This window comes from Carcharhinus amblyrhynchos, chromosome 30 (assembly GCF_965287045.1).
Source record: "Carcharhinus amblyrhynchos chromosome 30, sCarAmb.v2.hapA, whole genome shotgun sequence".
NCBI lineage: Eukaryota > Metazoa > Chordata > Chondrichthyes > Carcharhiniformes > Carcharhinidae > Carcharhinus > Carcharhinus amblyrhynchos.
This window is the reverse complement of record NC_137353.1, coordinates 27,251,557-27,268,433: the sequence shown is the minus strand read 5'-3', so window position 1 is coordinate 27,268,433 and position 16,877 is coordinate 27,251,557. Positions and strand designations below refer to the sequence as shown.

The 16,877-nt window shown below is 45.5% G+C and overlaps 1 protein-coding gene across 1 annotated transcript; it reads right to left on the bottom strand.

The window, feature by feature from the left end:
- Nucleotides 1–1,853: 1,853 nt before the first annotated feature.
- ap5b1 (adaptor related protein complex 5 subunit beta 1) lies at nucleotides 1,854–16,401 on the bottom strand. The gene is made up of 3 exons (XM_080215111.1): nucleotides 16,355–16,401; nucleotides 10,048–10,198; nucleotides 1,854–8,643 (listed from the first exon to the last, which is right to left on the bottom strand). Exons 2-3 carry the CDS (start codon nucleotides 10,192–10,194, stop codon nucleotides 6,010–6,012), a joined length of 2,781 nt encoding a protein of 926 aa, XP_080071237.1. The 5' UTR covers nucleotides 10,195–10,198; nucleotides 16,355–16,401; the 3' UTR covers nucleotides 1,854–6,009.
- Nucleotides 16,402–16,877: the final 476 nt, after the last annotated feature.

Below are 16,877 nucleotides of genomic sequence, written 5' to 3'. Positions count from 1 at the left end.
CTCTCCCTGTTCATGTACCCTTCTAAATGCCTCTTAAATGTTGCTAATATGCCTGATTCCACCACCTCCTCTGGCAGTGCATTCCAGGCACCCACCCCTACACATCTCCCTTAAACTTTCCCCCTCTTACCTTGAACCTGTGTCCTTTGTAATTGACACTTCCACCCTGAGAAAAAACCTCTGATTATCCACCTTGTCTTTGCCTCTCAGTATTTTGTAGAGCTCTATCAGGTCTGTCCTCAATCTTGGTCTTTCCAGTGAAAACAATCCTAGTTTATTCAACCTCTCCTTATAGCCAACATCCTCGAGACCAGGCATCATCCTGGTTAACCTTCTTTGCGCTCTCTCCAAAGATTTCACACCCTTCTGATAGTGTGGTGACCAGAACTGCACACAATACTTCAAATGCGGCCTAACCAAGATTTTACATAACTTGCCAACACTTGTACTCGATGCCATGGCTAATGAAGGAAAGCATGCCATATGCCTTCTTAATCACCTTGGCCACCTGGGTTGCCACGTTTAGGGAACTGTGAACCTGTACACCCAAATCGCCTCAGCGGCACAATGGCACCGTGATTCGCATTGCTGCCTCACAGTGCCAGGGACCTGTGTTCAATTCCTGCCTTGGATGACTGTGCAGACTCTGCACATTCTCCCCATATCTGCATGGGTTTCCTTCAGGTGCTCTGGTTTCTTCCCCACAGTCCAAAAGGTGTGCTGTTTAGCTGCACTGGCTGTGCTAAATTCTCCCTCAGTATATCTGAACAGGTGCCAGAGTGTGGCAATCAGGGGATTTTCACAGTAACTTCATTCCAGTGTTAAAATGTAAGTGTACTTGTGACTAATAAATAAACTTTACTCTGTATGTTAATGTTCCTAAGGGTTCAGCCATTTACAGACTAATTCACACCTAAATTTGATCCTCCAAAATGTGTCACTTTTCATTTGTCTGGGTTAATAAGAACATAAGAACATAAGAAATAGGAGCAGGAGTAGGCCATCTAGCCCTTCGAGCCTGCCCCGCCATTCAATAAGATCATGGCTGATCTGTCGTGGCTCAGTTCCACATTCCCGCCCTCTCCCCATAACCCTTAATCCCCTCTCTTATCAAAAACCCATCAACCCGCGTCTTAAAAATATCTAGCGAGGTAGCCTCCACCACTTCAACGGGCAGAGAATTCCAGAGATTCACCACCCTTTGAGTGAAGAAGTTCCTCCTCAACTCCGTTCTAAACCGCCCCCCCTTTATCTTGAGGCTGTGCCCCCTGGTCCTACTGTCCTTTCTGAGCGGGAAGAGTCTCTCCACCTCTATCCTATCCATCCCATTCATCATCTTATACGTCTCAATGAGATCTCCCCTCATTCTTCTAAACTCTAACGAGTACAAGCCTAATTTATTCAGCCTCTCCTCATAGCTCAACCCCCTCAACTCCGGCATCAGCCTAGTAAACCTCCTCTGCACTCCCTCCAAGGCCAAAATATCCTTGCATAAGTACGGCACCCAAAACTGCACACAGTACTCCAGCTGCGGCCTCACCAATGCCCTATACAGCCGCAGCAAGACCTCCCTACTTTTATATTCAATCCCCCTCGCTATGAAGGCCAGCATCCCATTCGCCTTCCTGACCACCTGCAAGCTGGGTTTTTGCGACTCATGCACAAGGACCCCAAGGTCCCTCTTAATGCCTCAGTTGACAGAGTAAAGATTTGTGGGGTATGAGAAGTATAATATGGCGACGGGGGTTGGGGATTGGGAAGCGCAGGGGAAAGTGACTTTACCTCTTGACCAAGAGTTGGGGTGGGGCAGTGTGCGGGGATGACCGGGGAAACAGGAGCTCAGCACGGGGGGGGGAAGTTGATGAAAAGGTAGGACTTCTCCAAACAAAATCAGGAACCTACTTTTTTTTGTGCAACAGCAATCAGGCCTCAGAAAGTAGTCCATCAGGCCAAGCCCATCACCACCAATGACAAATATGCAACAACTTAAAGGGGTGCCATAGTTGTCAGAAATCAGCTTCAGCTTTACTGCAGCCATTGCTGCCTTGAAGCTCGAGTCTCCCATATCTCACCTTGATACCCCACCAGGGGTCATGACCCACAATTTGGGAAACACTGGCTGAATCCAATGACTTTTAATGCTGAATAATGTCCTTAATTCTTCCCTTCATCGGGACACAGGAAAAGGCCATTCAGCCACTTGAGCCTGTTCCGCCAATCATTAAGACTGTCCATGATCTGTATCTTAACTCCATATATCTTCTTTAGTTCTTCAACCCTTAACAATTTTACGTAACAGAAACCTATCTGCCCTAATCTAGAGGTTACTGTAGGTTTAGGGGGAACTAACAGTGTAAATACATGGGGTTACTGGGACAGGGTAAGACGGTCTGTTAAGGAGTCGGTGCAGACTCAATGGCAAGAATAGCCTCTTTCTGCACTGTAGGGATTCTCCAACAGGAACATGAGATCTCCCTAGAATAGATTGCTCCTTAAGTTCTGTGCAGAGAACACACTTCGAGCCTTGGTAGCCTAATTACCCCCACAAATGTATGAAAAGTCTGCAGCCAGTTGTTCAGGCCAATGTTCTTCTCTCTCCCAGATCTGAAGGGGCACAATGCTGTAATTCCAGTGCTTGATATTGTATGGAGTGTGATTCATCTTTCATACAGCCATCAGTTTATTCGACTGAAATCCTTATAATAAATGTAATGGTTGAAAAGCAGAAACAAAAGAGGGAGGATTCTCTGTTAAAAGCCAGTTCCAGTTCTAAGTGGTATGAAAGTGAAATCGTTGATAACAGCTTCGCAACTGCAACTTGACAACTTCTTATAAGAAGGGTCAGAGTTCGGTGCGATGTAAAAGGAGTTTGTGTCGTTTCAAACCAGCCCAAATCAACAATGGCACAGAATCAGCCCCAATTTACCACTAAAATAACAATCAGGAACATATTCCTCCCAGACAGAGCTGCTGAAGCTTTATTCTATGTCCATTCTGACCTCAGTGGGTCAGATACTCCTTATTCTTATTTATTCATGGAATATACATGTCGCTGGCTAGGCCAGCATTTATTGCCCATTCCCAATTTCCCTTGACAGTCCAGAATGATGTGCTTCTGCCTTGTTAACCATGCGTCCATAGTTGTTTTAAGCATTCCCCGCCCAATAGGGTATCTGAACCAACAAAGCAACCCTGTTTTAATATCTCATTGGTGGAACAGGCATGAGGGGCTAAATGACCTGCTCCTTAGACCACAAGACACAGGAGCAGAAGTAGGCCAATCAGTTCATCAAATCTGCTCCACCATTCAATGAGATCATGACTAATCTGATGTGATAATCTTTAATTCCACTTTCCCACCTTATTCCCATAACTGTTGATTCCCTTACTGATTAAAAATCTGTCTCTCTCAGCCTTGAATGTACTTGATGATCCAACCTCTACAGCCCCCTGTGGTAAAGAATTTCACAGATTTAATACCCTCAGAGAAAAAAATTCCTCCTCATCTCTGTTGTTAACAGGCAACCCCTTACACTCAGATTCTGCCCTCTGGTCCTCGATTCTCCCACAAGGGAAAACAACCTCTCAACATCTACCCTGTCAAGCCCCCTGAGGATCCTATATGTCTCCATAAGATTGCTTCTCATTATTCTAAACTCCAATGAGTAGACAGAACCTACTTAACCTCTCCTCATAAGAAAATCCCTCCATACTCAGGATTAACTTAGTGAACTGCCTCCAATGCTACTACATCTTTTCTCAGATAAGGGGCCAAAACAACCTCTCAACATCTACCCTGTCAAACTCCCCGAGGATCCTATATGTGAGAATCCCAGGTCAGCTGGGAGTGCAGCGGAATAGTCAAGCCCAGAGGTGACAAGGGTTCAGATGAAGGTTTCAGCAGCAGATGAGCCGAGGCAGAGGTGGGACTTAGGCAATGTTACACAAGTGGAAAGACGTGGTCTTGGTGATGGTGCCAAATGGGTGGCTGGAATACCACCTCAGAGACAGATATTACACCAAAGTACAATATTTGTCTGGTTCAATCTCAGACAGTTGCCAGAGAGGGCAATGGAGTCATGGTCTGGGAAAGAAGTGTGTAGCAGATGCCATTTGAATGAGCAAAAAGCTTCCCCTTTAGACTTCTGCTCATAGAAGTCCACAGCTTCCGCCCCTCCTCTCCATCCTGTAGCCAAGATGTGGGGAGGTAAGAGTACCAGTGGCAGGAACAGGAGATGGAGAAACTGGAAGTGATTAAATATCATCATCAAGAGAAAATGAGTTCATCCCACAATGGTAATTTGAGAATATGAAGTTAGTTATAAAAAATCTAGAAAGTTGAAAAAAAAGCTAAAGATAAAAATCAACCCTGAAAGTACAGCTTGGGTCCTTTCAGAAAGAAAAGTCACCCTTACTTAGAAAGGCCGACACACAAGTCCAGTCCACCCCAACGAGGCTGACTTTTAACTGCCCTTTGAAATAGTTCAGCAACACTGGCAGTTGTATCAACCTACCAAAGATGTGTTGGTTAGATGCATTGGCCATGCTAAATTCTCCCTCAGTGTACCCAAACAGGTGCTGGAGCATGGCGACTAGGGGAATTTCACAGTAACTTCATTGCAGTGTTAATGTAAGCCTACTTGTGACAATTAATAAACTTTACTTTAAACGACTATGTGCAGTGGCTCAAGAAAGCCTATAGGGAGGTACAGAATATTAAATCAGCGGTAGGTCAGGCTTTATCTTCAAGCTATGAATGCTGAGGTGACAGAACGTAGTCGATGACGTTACCCTGCTGTTCAAATTCAAACAGAGATTGAGTGCAGTACATAAATTACCTTCGCTCAGATTTCTTAGAGCCATAAATTGAAAGGTTGGATGTTTCCTTTTCCCCAGTAAGGTCCCAGCAAGAACTGTGGTTTCACCCCTCTCTCGGCTGTGTTCCCTTGTACCCATACCATACCCTTGGAAAGGTGAAGAGACCAATCTGAAATCTAGCCCTTGCTAATTTAGGGCAGTCAGATAACTGCCTGGAGGAATGCCGAGACTAATAAAGACACTGTCATAACAGGGAAGTGTTTCACCCCCAGTGCTGCAAGTTAGACACCTCTCCAGTTTTGCTGTCCCAGGAGCAGCAGCAGCATTGCCCTTGTAATGAATTGTCACCCTTTTAAGTTTTGAGACCTCCATGTTTATATATTTTACCCTCTCAGAACAACACTCTTCTCCCGTCAGAGCGCTGCACAGAATTGGGACGAAAGGTCAAAGAATTGTTTGAACATAAGGCAAATATGAGCCATTTATAAAAATAATTTATTTGTTTCCCATATGTACTGTCAAATCAAGTGAATTAAACTAAACTGCAAACCTTGGCAATCAAATACTGTTCAACTCACTTCAACAATTTATTTTCCATATCCCAACTGCCCCCCCTCCTCTCTTGAAGGTATTCCTGTCACTCCCACAGGCATCAGCTGCCCTGGTGTACCTTGCCCAGCGCAAGTCTGGATCGGAAACACTGGCAAGCTATCCAATTGTGAAAGGCATCACTGCCAACCTGTATCCTGTTCTCTACTTGTATCTCTAAATCACCAGCTACGTGTCACTGTTTAGAGTTAACCAAGTCAAAATATGGCCAACTTAATGTTACCTTATCTTAGGGCTGCTCCCTATCACGCTTCTATTATGGCCCAATTTCAGATTGATTAATTCAACCCAGACAGGATTTTGAAGAGGGAAAAGTCTAAGCACTGAAGTTCCCTGCGGTTAGACTTGCTCTCTTTAATTGTAGATCTTTAGACATGTTCACTTGTATTAAGCAAAACTGAATTGCTCAAGTGTCTCAAAATGCTGCATTCACAATGACTTACAACAGGCATCCTGGAAGGAAGACAATTTTACACTTTGAATGGGGAAGTCTGTATTCAAAATGGTACTGAAAAGAAGCAGTTTATCAGAACTCCTGGCTGCACGGTGCACCAGATGCCAGGTCTGTGGCAGCCACGGGTCCTACGTTTGAGATGTTATGTCAATCAGATAAGAATTAATGAAGGGTAAAAGCTTCCAGTTATCAGTCACAATGTCAACCTTCGCCATATTGTCCAACTGCTCCATGCTGAACAAAATGTTGAATCGTGGAGGCAGGAACAGAAAGATTTTGTAAGACTCTGGGTCAGATTTCTGTGACACCACGTATTTTTGGAAATGTAAAGTTACGAGTTCACTCAGAGGTCTCTGAGTTGTCTGAAAGCAGAAGCGGCTAAGGGCAGACTGGCCGGAGTCAGGCTGGGCCAAGGATGTCCATAGTTGGTCAAAGAGGCTGGCCTTGATTTTCGAGGGCCAATTTGTCGGGACAGGAAGGGTCAGGAAGAGACGGGAGAAACCAACATCAAGGGGCTCGAGCTGACTGCAGCACGTGATGCCATCCTCCCTGGTAAAGATGGCACTTGCGTGCAAGGTGATGGGGAACGGCAGGCGAGGCTTGAAAGACAGGGAGAAACTGTGAGGCTCTCCATTGAAGAGGAGGCACGGTACATAGAGATCTCTCAGCGGCTCGTAATGAGAGTTCTTCAGGTCAAAATGCAAGTGTATGGTGTATACCCTGTGATGAGCAGGATCAACCCCCCCTGCAAAAGTCAGATGGAACTTCATCACAATTGTAGAGGAAAATCCAACATTCTGGAACTGATCCAAATATTTCTCCAGGCACTCTCCTTCAAAGATCTTTTCGCTGGGGTTTCCAGCGGGAATGAAGTGGGGAGAGTCTTCCTCTGGAACAGGAATGAGCTTTAGTACTGGATGCTTGATTGGAAGTACAGAGATTGAGAGACCTGCGCTCTCGGACATTAGGGATGAGAGTGATCGCGCCTTTGCCCGATTACAGTTGCCAGTCCCCACAGCCACAATACCGGCTAGTTTCTCGTGGGAGAGGCAGGTGAGTAGTGCATAATAGAAATGGGCATGATCCTGAATGTCAATATCTTGGAACTGGAGGTGGATGTGCTGCAGGAGGTCTGCCAGGTCTCTGAAGATGGGCTCCAGGTTCTGGTAATGCAGAATGCTTCGGCACACAGCCAGGACTGCCTTACCCATTCGCCAGTCACCCAAGCGGCACATGTCAGTAGTTCGAACCACGTTCAGCAAGAATCGAACAGTGGCCTTCTGCAATATGGTGGCTTCTTTGGCCACTCTTGCAAGCACCTTGAGGTGCCACACGAGCTTGTGAGCAGACAACTGCTTTGATGGGAACTCCACAATCAGCTTCTGCAAGGCCTCTGCCAATGAAATGGGCCATTTTGAATCTTCCAAGGCGTTTTGGGTGCTATTGATGAGGTTGATCATGTGCGGAGCTAAGGTGCAATGCTTCTGGTACAGTTTGACCATGTACTGGGTCAACTCCACCATAAAGATTTCATTGGAGTGGAAGTAGCCTACAAATATATACACTGCACGGAAAAACGTCACAGTGTGTTCGCGGCTTCCATTGGAGTCCACCAGCTTGTACAAAGACAGGAGGTAGTCAAAGATCTCAGCGAGCCCTCTATCCTCCTCAGCATTCTCCAGACACATGAGACTTACCACGTTGAGACATGACAGCATCGTGCTACTGTCGTTAAATAGCGAGGGGAAAAGGCAGGCTGCCATCTTTGGAGTGAACAAAATTGGAAGATTCTCTTCCAGGTTCGAGTTGATGGGACGGTTTTCCGGGAAGTGAAGTAGGCAGTCCACGTAGAAGAGTTTGAGGGGGTTGCTGAGCAGTGGGTGATGGGCCATGCAGACCAGACGCTTCAGAAGAAAGTTCTCATCCTCGACAGTGAAGAGACTATCAGTGAAGGTGGCCTTCATGTGCAGCATGGTGTGCAGCAAGCAGATATCCATCGTACCAAACAGACGCAGTAGCTGGGATCTGAAAATGGCCGGTGGGAGCGAGCGTACCAGAAGGACCACCTGGATCAATTCACGGAGCAAAGCAGCTTGGGATACTGGAGTAAGGAGGAAGGACTCCTCCAGCAGCAACGTTACGGAAGACTTCAACTCCTTTGTTTCGACGGTCGACGGGAGTGAGGAAAGATCAGTTGCCAGGGTGACTGCTGATAAATCCTGCGGCTTTGCCATTACCTTCCATTTGATCTCCTCATTCCTTGCCAACATCTCACGGACGGCGCCATCTGACACATTGCGCGACTGGGAGAGCGTGCAAATTGCGTTTTTCAACACTTGACAGTACAGCAACGTGTAGGCCTGGTGCAGAGGGGTGACCTCCTTTTGCTGGAGTGTATGCAGAAGCTCCAGTTTCCTCGACAGGAGCCCCGGATAGCACATTTCAAATTCTCGGAGGCAGTCACACGCTACGGCCCGCAGAGGCCTGAAGCCCCCGCCACACTTGCGATCGTTGGTGTCACAAACTGCATCAAGCAGATGCTTCATCAAGTTTTTCAAGACTCGCTCATTGCCTATCAGATGATCAGTGGCTATTACGACCGTGGTCACTGAGAGCAGCAGATGGCATTTCAGACTTACTGACTTGGGTACAAAGGGCAGCTGTGAGTAGATGCTGAAGATTGACTCTGCTGCCTGTTCAGCCACCTGGGAGTTGGTGAACAGCCATGTTGGAAACTCCTGAATAATGCCTAGGATCTGCGTCTGAAAGGTAAAAACAGGCAAGAGGATTTTATAAACTAGAAGCTCATATTTTTCCATCAAAGCATACCAATCATTTTTAATCCTACTGCCAGATTTCCATCCAAAATGTCTCATTTTAAAATTGAAAGGTAGGACAGGTTGTAGCCTAGGATGAGTTAAGCAAACAGAAGCGGATAAGAGTCACTGATTAGAAGATGTCAACATTGAGTGCTGGAAGGATTCTTGGAAGGGTCAGATGCAGATACCATCACTAGGCTTTGGGGCTGAATGGGTTACTGCAGGAAACAGTGCACTGCGACTTGATTTCAACACACTGAGGACACAGGAAACAAACATGCAAGACAATATGCTATTAGGCGGCATAGTGGTTAGCACTGCTGTCTCACAGCACTTGGAACCCAAGTTCAATTCCAACTTTGGGTGACTGTCTGTGGGGCGTTTGCACATTCTCCCCATATCTGCGTGGGTTTCCTCCGGCTGCTCCGGTTTCCTCCAACAGTCCAAAAGATGTGCGGGTTAGGTAGATTGGCCAAGCTAAATTGCCACTTAGTGTTAGGAGGATTTGGAGGGTAAATATGTGAGGTTGTGGGGATAGAGACTGGGTGGGATTGTTGTCAGTACAGGCTCGATGGGCTGAATGGCCTCCTTCTGTACTGGAGGGATTCTATGACAAATTATAAATCTAGTGATTAATGGCATGAGTTTAAAATCTTTTTCAGGAAAGGTGGACAAGCAGTACAGAACAACAAAACACACTTGCAGGATCTCACATTATTAGCAATTATACCATGCCAGCAATGATCTTAAGTGTTTTATTATTGGTCTCTGACTTTATTGCATCCAGATGGAGTGACCTCTGGAAGACAACAATGATTGCAACTCAGAGAAAACCTGATCTCTGGTGGACCGCAAAGTTCCCACTTAACTGGAAACACTTTGCTTTATAACAAAAAGACACGAATGAATAAATGTCTGACAGCTCATCTGTTAATTATGCAGCGTAGCGTGGAAGTTATATGCGTCAGGAACGTCCCTGGTTCAATGCCTGGCCTGTGTGGAATAAATTGCCCTCATTTAGGGCAACAAACAGGAGACAGAGTTGACTTCACACTCTGTCTCCCTTCCTGCAATTCCTGTCCAGCTGAAAAGTAGACAGAGGGTGTACACTGAGTGATGGCATGACTGGATTCAGCTATAGGGGTCAAATAGTCTGTCGACATGCAATCAATCAATCCCTGGGCTGAGACACGACAGTGAGGTGTTGGATAGCAACCCGTGTTTCTGATAAAAAGGTGAATTTTCAACATTAGGAGACACATAAATAGGGTGCCTCAATTCCAAGCCAATCAACGCGTAATCTTCACTCAACTGGGACACAAAGGTATAAGAAGGGTGGTGGAGCACCTTAATGTTTTCACCAGTCTTCTCATCTGTCAAGACTTTCAGCAGATCACATACAAAGTTCTCGGCTGTCGTACTTGCAAGAAAACGTGCCGGATTGGCGTGGAATGCTGCTAACTTCTGGGCCCATTCATAATTAGACATGGCCATGGCCCTAGATTATTGCAAGAGAGAATAAGTCAAGTCAACACACATTGTTTGTTCTCCTCCTTCCTTCACCGGGTTAACCCGGCTGCAAGGAGGTGTCAGTATTCATCACTACCCCAAGTCCTTCTTGATATTTATATGGTATTTAGATTATCATAGGTATTTATCACAGATATAAAATTTATCATAGAATCACAATGTTTACACAATCCCTAGAGTGTTGGAGGCCATTCAGCCCACTGAGTCTATACCAACTCTCTGATAGAGCATATTACCCAGGCCCTATCCCTTTAGCCCTACATATTAATCCCCTAACCTACACATCTGGGGCACTAAGGGGCAATTTACCATGACTAAACCATCTAACCTGCACACCTTTGGGCTGTGGGAGGAGACTGGATCACCGAGTGGAAACACATGCAGATAAGGTTTGGTGACTGTCGCTCATTCTCAGTACAAGTTCATGGAATAACGCTCATTCCCAAAACCATGCACTCATAAAGATGATCACACTCTGGCTCACAGATGTTCACGAGTTGCACATTCTGCAGTCTCGGATGGAAGGGGTGGGGGGGTGGTGGCAAATGTGAGGTGGAAAATGCCTGTTTGCAGTGTATATATCTCCAAGTTGTTCACAGAACCAGATCTGAATGTTTTGATTGCGAAATTATCGAAGAAAAGGGGCAACACCATTGAGCTCAGCATGGGCCCACAAAATACAAACAAGACAAACCAGTAGGCACATGCCAATGGCTTGGATTTCAGGGGCCAGATTGGCTGGGAAGGCAGTGGGGTCAGAGGGTTAAGATATAGCTCATAACCTGAATACTATACCAAATCTGAGATAATGGGTGGTAAGTTTTAAGTTTATTAGTGTCACAAGTAGGCTTACGTTAACACTGTGAAAATCCCCTAGTTGCCATGCTCTGGCACCTGTTCAGGCACACCAAGGGAGAATTTAGCATGGCCAATCAACCTAACCAGCAGATCTTTCAGACTGTGAGGGAAACCAGAGCACCCAGGGGAAACCCATGCAGACACAGGGAGAACATGCCGACTCCGCGCACACAGTGACCAAGACGGGATTTGAACCCGGGCCACTGGTGCTGGGAGGCAGCAGTGTTAACCACTGAGTTACCGTGCTGAAACAATATTTAATTGATCAGAAAAACAATGGTGGTTAGGCCAAACATTGCACTATGCTGGTTAAATGTAGAAACTCACAGGGAGTTTTGAGAGTGGTGATGTATTTAATAATTTCCCCTTATAGAACCAGTTTGCCTTTGAAAAGATGCACCACCCAGTTCCAAAAGTGAAGCACTGAGGATTCCTTCTAAAGGACTGGAACAGATTGTTTGAGAATGTCAAGTTCAAGTACAAGCTGGCTTGTGTCCTGTTTTGTACGGAATATAACTGGGTCAACTGCCCTAGGGATCCTACCCTTAGGTTAACCCTATTCCTCTCATTTTCAGATGTTGACTGAACTGCCTCTGCGTTTCCAGCACATTCTGTTCGAGGCCAGTCGAGAAACGCACATTCCCAGGCATTGTAACATTCACCAGCATTACTTTGACAGCTCGTTGTGAAGTGCTTTAAGGATGTTTTGGAACTTTGATGAGGCATATATATATATATATATATAGATATACACATACATAATATATGAACACAATCTCTTTTTAATATTCATGGGAGCTGCTGCAACTGAATCAGATTAAAACGGCAGCAAAACAAGCACCATCTGGTATCGAGATGACAGGAGGTTTGGCACTGCATATGGCAACAGGCATTCCTGCAAGAAAATATTACGGGAATCCTGTATATAAAAATTAGGATATCAAAACAGGCCAGGAGGTGCAATTCTTGCTGTTAGCAAGGCTGGTAGTAAAACCAATAACATTGTGTATTTATATTTAATCTGCAACATCCAGGGAGCTTCATAGGAGCATTAAAGAGCAAAAATTTGACACCGAGCGATATGTGCCACGTTTACAGCAGGTAACCATTGGGTTTGTTGAAATCTTAGGTTTTAAGGAGCGCCTCAAATGATGACAGAGATATCCTGAGGTTTAGCTGGTACAATCATTACCTATGTTTCAAATGCTGGTATGAAAGAAAGATATACTTATCCACTATACATGCACAAGTATTCTTTTTTAATTCATTCGTAGGATGTGGATGTCGCTGGCTGGGCCAGCATTTATTGTCCTACACCCTGAGGATATTTAAGAGACAACCATGCGGCTCAGGAGTCACATGTAGGCCAGACCAAGTAAGGACGGCAGATTTCCTTCCCTAAAGGACATTATCAACCAGATGGGCTTTTCCAACAATTGACAATGGTTCCATGGTCATCATTAGATTTTTATTTTCCAGATTTTCATTGAATTCAAATTTCGTCAACTGCCATAGTGGGATTTGAACCCGGGTCTTCTTGGGTAACTGGGTTATTTGTCCAGCAACAATACCACTACACCACTATCTCCCCAAGCTCCACAATTTCAGGACATCCAAAGTGTTTCATAGCCAATGCAATGTATTCACTGTTATAATGTAGGAAATCGGAGTGACTGACATGGAACATTCAATTAGACCAATTTAGGAAGGAATGTGTACTTGTACAAATGCAGGCGTCTGGGAGAACAGAAAATCACCACTGGAGTGGGACTGGGATAGAGAATGCTACACCTGCACGCACGCACTCGATCCAAAGGCCAAAGGGGCACAGATTCAAATCCCACCACACCCATCTGGTTCACTAAATTCAATTCACTAAAATCCAGAATTGAAAGCTAGCATCAGTAATGGTGACCAAAGCTATTATTGATTGCTGTAAAAAGAAATCTGATTCATTGACATCCTTTAGGGTACCTGGTCTGGCCTACATGTGACTCCAGACCCACAGCAATGTGAATTACTCTGAATTAACTGTCCTCCGAAATGTTCTGACAAGCCATTCAGTTCAAGAGCAACTAGACTCAGGTGACAAACGCACCAACTGAAATTTTTGCCATATCGAGACTAATGCTGCAGCCTTTCTGTGGAAAATCCAGCAATTTCAACAATCCAGTTAGCATGTAATGAAATAAAACCAGACAATATGCTTCAAAAGGGAACTGGATAAGTAATTGAAGAGGAAACATTTTCTGGGCTAAGAAAAAGAACAGGATAGTTGAACAGATTGGATTGCTCTATCAAAAAGCCAACATAACACTGTGGACCAAAGCTCTTGCTGCTGAATCCTATATGAATGCTTTTGTAATGGAAACTGACAGCTTGGTAAATGCATCGTGTGCTACAGCACTGGACAAGGTGGTCAGTGGTTTGACTGTGTGGGTTGCACAGATAGCAGCTCTCAGCTAGTTTCATAGAATCCTATAGTGTAGAAGAAAACCATTTGGCTCATCAAGTCTGCACCAGGTCTCTGAAAGAACGTCCCATCCAGGCTCTATTCCTGTAACCCCACACATATTAACCCTGCTAATCCCCCCTAACCTACATGTTTTAGGGCAATTTAACATGACCAATACAGTCAACCCGCACATTTTGGCCTGTGGGAGGAAACCGGAGAACCAGAGAAAGTCCACACAGACATACAGACACAGTTACCCGAGGCTGGAATCGAACCTGGGTCCCTGGAGCTGTGAGGCAGCACTGCGTTAGCCACTGTGATGCTCCTTCATGCCGTTTGGTAGTTTGGCAGCTGCAATTGGCTACCAACAGGACCCAGCTGGGTTACAACACCCTTTGAAGGCAGGCAGCATACCAACATTCACCATCAAAGCCAACAGTTCAAAAATAGAGACTTCAACAATATACTGTGGTTAGGGAAGGGGTTGGAGAGGAGTTAGGGAGTCAATATCTTCAAGAGGGAGGAGTGTAAGTGACACAACTGAAAGAGTATAATCGATAACAATATAGTGCAATTAATGTTGCCCAATCAAACTGAAAGTAAACCAGCAAACAACATATCTGTAGTTCCTCTTGTGCTTTCCGCCCGGTCTGAGCCCTAGGTTTATTTATTAGTGTCACAAGTAGGCTTACATTAACACTGCAATGAAGTCATTGCGAAAATCCCATGGGTGCCACATTCTGGCACCAGTTCAGGTACACTGAGGAAGAATTTAGCATGGTCAATGCACCTAACCAGCACATCTTTCAGATTGTGGGAAGAAACTGGAGCGCTTGGAAGAAACTCACGCAGGCACGGGGAGAACATGCAGACTCTACACAGACTGTGACCCAAGCTGAGAATCAAAACCAGGTGCCTGGCACTGAGAGGCGGCAGTGCTAACCACTGTGTCACCATGTCGCAGGAATGCCCTTGTGTAATTTGCAAAAACACTATTAAATTGATTTGATTTTTTGAATAATTTATTCTTTGATGGGATGTGGTCATTACTGGCTGGGTCAACATTTGTTGCTCTTCCTGAACTGCTCTTGAACTGAGTAGCTCGCTCGGCCATTTCAGAGCGTAGTGAAGAGTTAACCATATTGCTGTGGCTCTGGAGTCACATTGGTCAGACCAGATACAGACAGCAGATTTTCTTTCTTCAAGAACATTAGCAAACCAGATGGGTTTTACGAGAATCGATACCTTCACAGTGACCATAACCAAGACAAGCATTCAATCCCACATCGATTAACTGAATTTAAATTCGACCAGTTTCAATGATGGAATTAGAGTCAGAGAGTTTTACAGCCCAGAAAGAGGCCCTTCAGCACACTGTGTCAATGCTGGCCATTAAGCACCTATCTCAGTTTAACTCAGTTGACTGGCAGCTGGTTAGTCTTGCAGAGCAACACCAACAGTGCGGGTCCAATTCCTGTACCAGCTGAGGTTATTCTCAACCTTGTCAATCACCTGAGGTGATCCTCAGGTTAAATCACCACCAGTCAGATCTCCACCTCAGAGGTACTGCAACAGCAAACCCGTTAAGTGACCAGTTAATCTGTCTTTGGTTGATGGGGAAATATTAACCAGGATACCAAGTGGATCTTATGATCATAGAATGGTTATACTATAGGATGCAGGAGGCCATTCAGCCCAGAGCTGTGCTGGCCCTCCAAAGAACCAATTTGCCTGCTGCCGCTGCCAATCCCCCCAGAGTTCTGCACATTCAGCCTTTTCAGATCATAATTTTTGAAAGCTACATGCACCATGTGGCACAGTGGTTAGCACTGCTGCCTCACAGTGCCAGGCATCCAGATTCAATTCCCGGACTGGGTCAGTTTCTGCACAGAGTCTGCAGATTATCCCCATGAGTTTCCTTCAGGTGCTCCGGTTTCCTCCCACAGTCTGAAAGATGTGCTGGTTAGGTGCGTTGGCTATGCTAAATTCACCCTCAATGTACCCAAACAAGGGCTGGAGTGTGGCAACTAGGGGATTTTTCACAGCAACTTCATTACAGCATTAACGTAAGCCTACTTGTCGCACTAATAATAAAAACTTTAGACCACCCCCCCCCAACCCCCCACCTTCTCAGGCTGTGCAGTCCAGACCCTAACCCTAATAGGGACACTAATAATTTTTTTTAAACCCACTGCAAGTTTTTTCCTAAAGTTGCCTTTGGTACTGTTGATAATTCCCTCAAATCGGTGCACCCTCCTGTTGTTTCCCCCTCCTTTTGGGGAGCTGCCCTTTTTACTTTATCCCTGAGTTAATTTGAGTTGGTTTATTCGATTTGCCCTAAAAGAGGCCTCTTATACTTGTATAAGCTGAACAAGATGTGGAGATGCCAGCGTTGGACTGGGGGTAAACACTGTAAGAAGTCTCACAACACCAGGTCAAAGTCCAACAGGTTTATTTGGTAGCAAAAGCCTGCCAAATAATTGCCACCAAATAAACCTATTGGACTTTAACCTGGTGTTGTGAGACTTCTTACTAAGCTGAACAAGCCAGGTGGAGCCTCAGGTGAATGAAGTCTAAGGGCCATCGACAGTGCAGCACTCCCTCAGCAGTGCAGCAGCAGCCTGGATGATGGGCTCTCTACCTCCTGGCCTCAGGCACTGGCTGACTGGCGTCAAGCTGAGGGTCCGTAACCCAGTTGGGGGGAAATGGGTTAAAAAAAACACCCCGCAACCCCGGAGTAAAGTCCAGGCCCCAACTCCCATTCCCTTCAGAGCTTCTATCTCAACCAGATCCCCCCAGCGCTTTCCTCACCGTCCCTGGAAACGCCGCTCCGCACAGGCCCGAGTCACATGACACCCCGCCAGTCCGGACGTGACGCAATTGCGGGGCACTGAGATGCAGAACTGGGCAGCGCCATCTTTGATATGGGCGGAAGCATCATGAGCAATGTTGCCATACATTGTTTTCCCTTCATTGTTTCTCCTCCAACAGATCTATTTACTTTGTTGAAACATTAAATTGAAGCCAGCTATTTGACATTAATTGCAAGGAATGTCTAAATGTCTCCTCAGACTGTTGCATTTTTAAATTTTAAAAATGTTGCATGTTTTAAGTTTATTTGTTAGTTAGACACACATATCCGCACACTCACACCAGGCTTCCTAGGTTAGTAAAGTTTCAGGCTCACTTGATACTTAGGGTTTCCTTCCATAGTCCCCAAGTTGGGAATTGTCATAGAATCCCTACATACAGAAAGAGGCCATTTGGCCCATTGGTTCTGCACCAGTTCTTCGACAGCATCTGACCCAGACCCACTCCGTCCCCATACCAACCC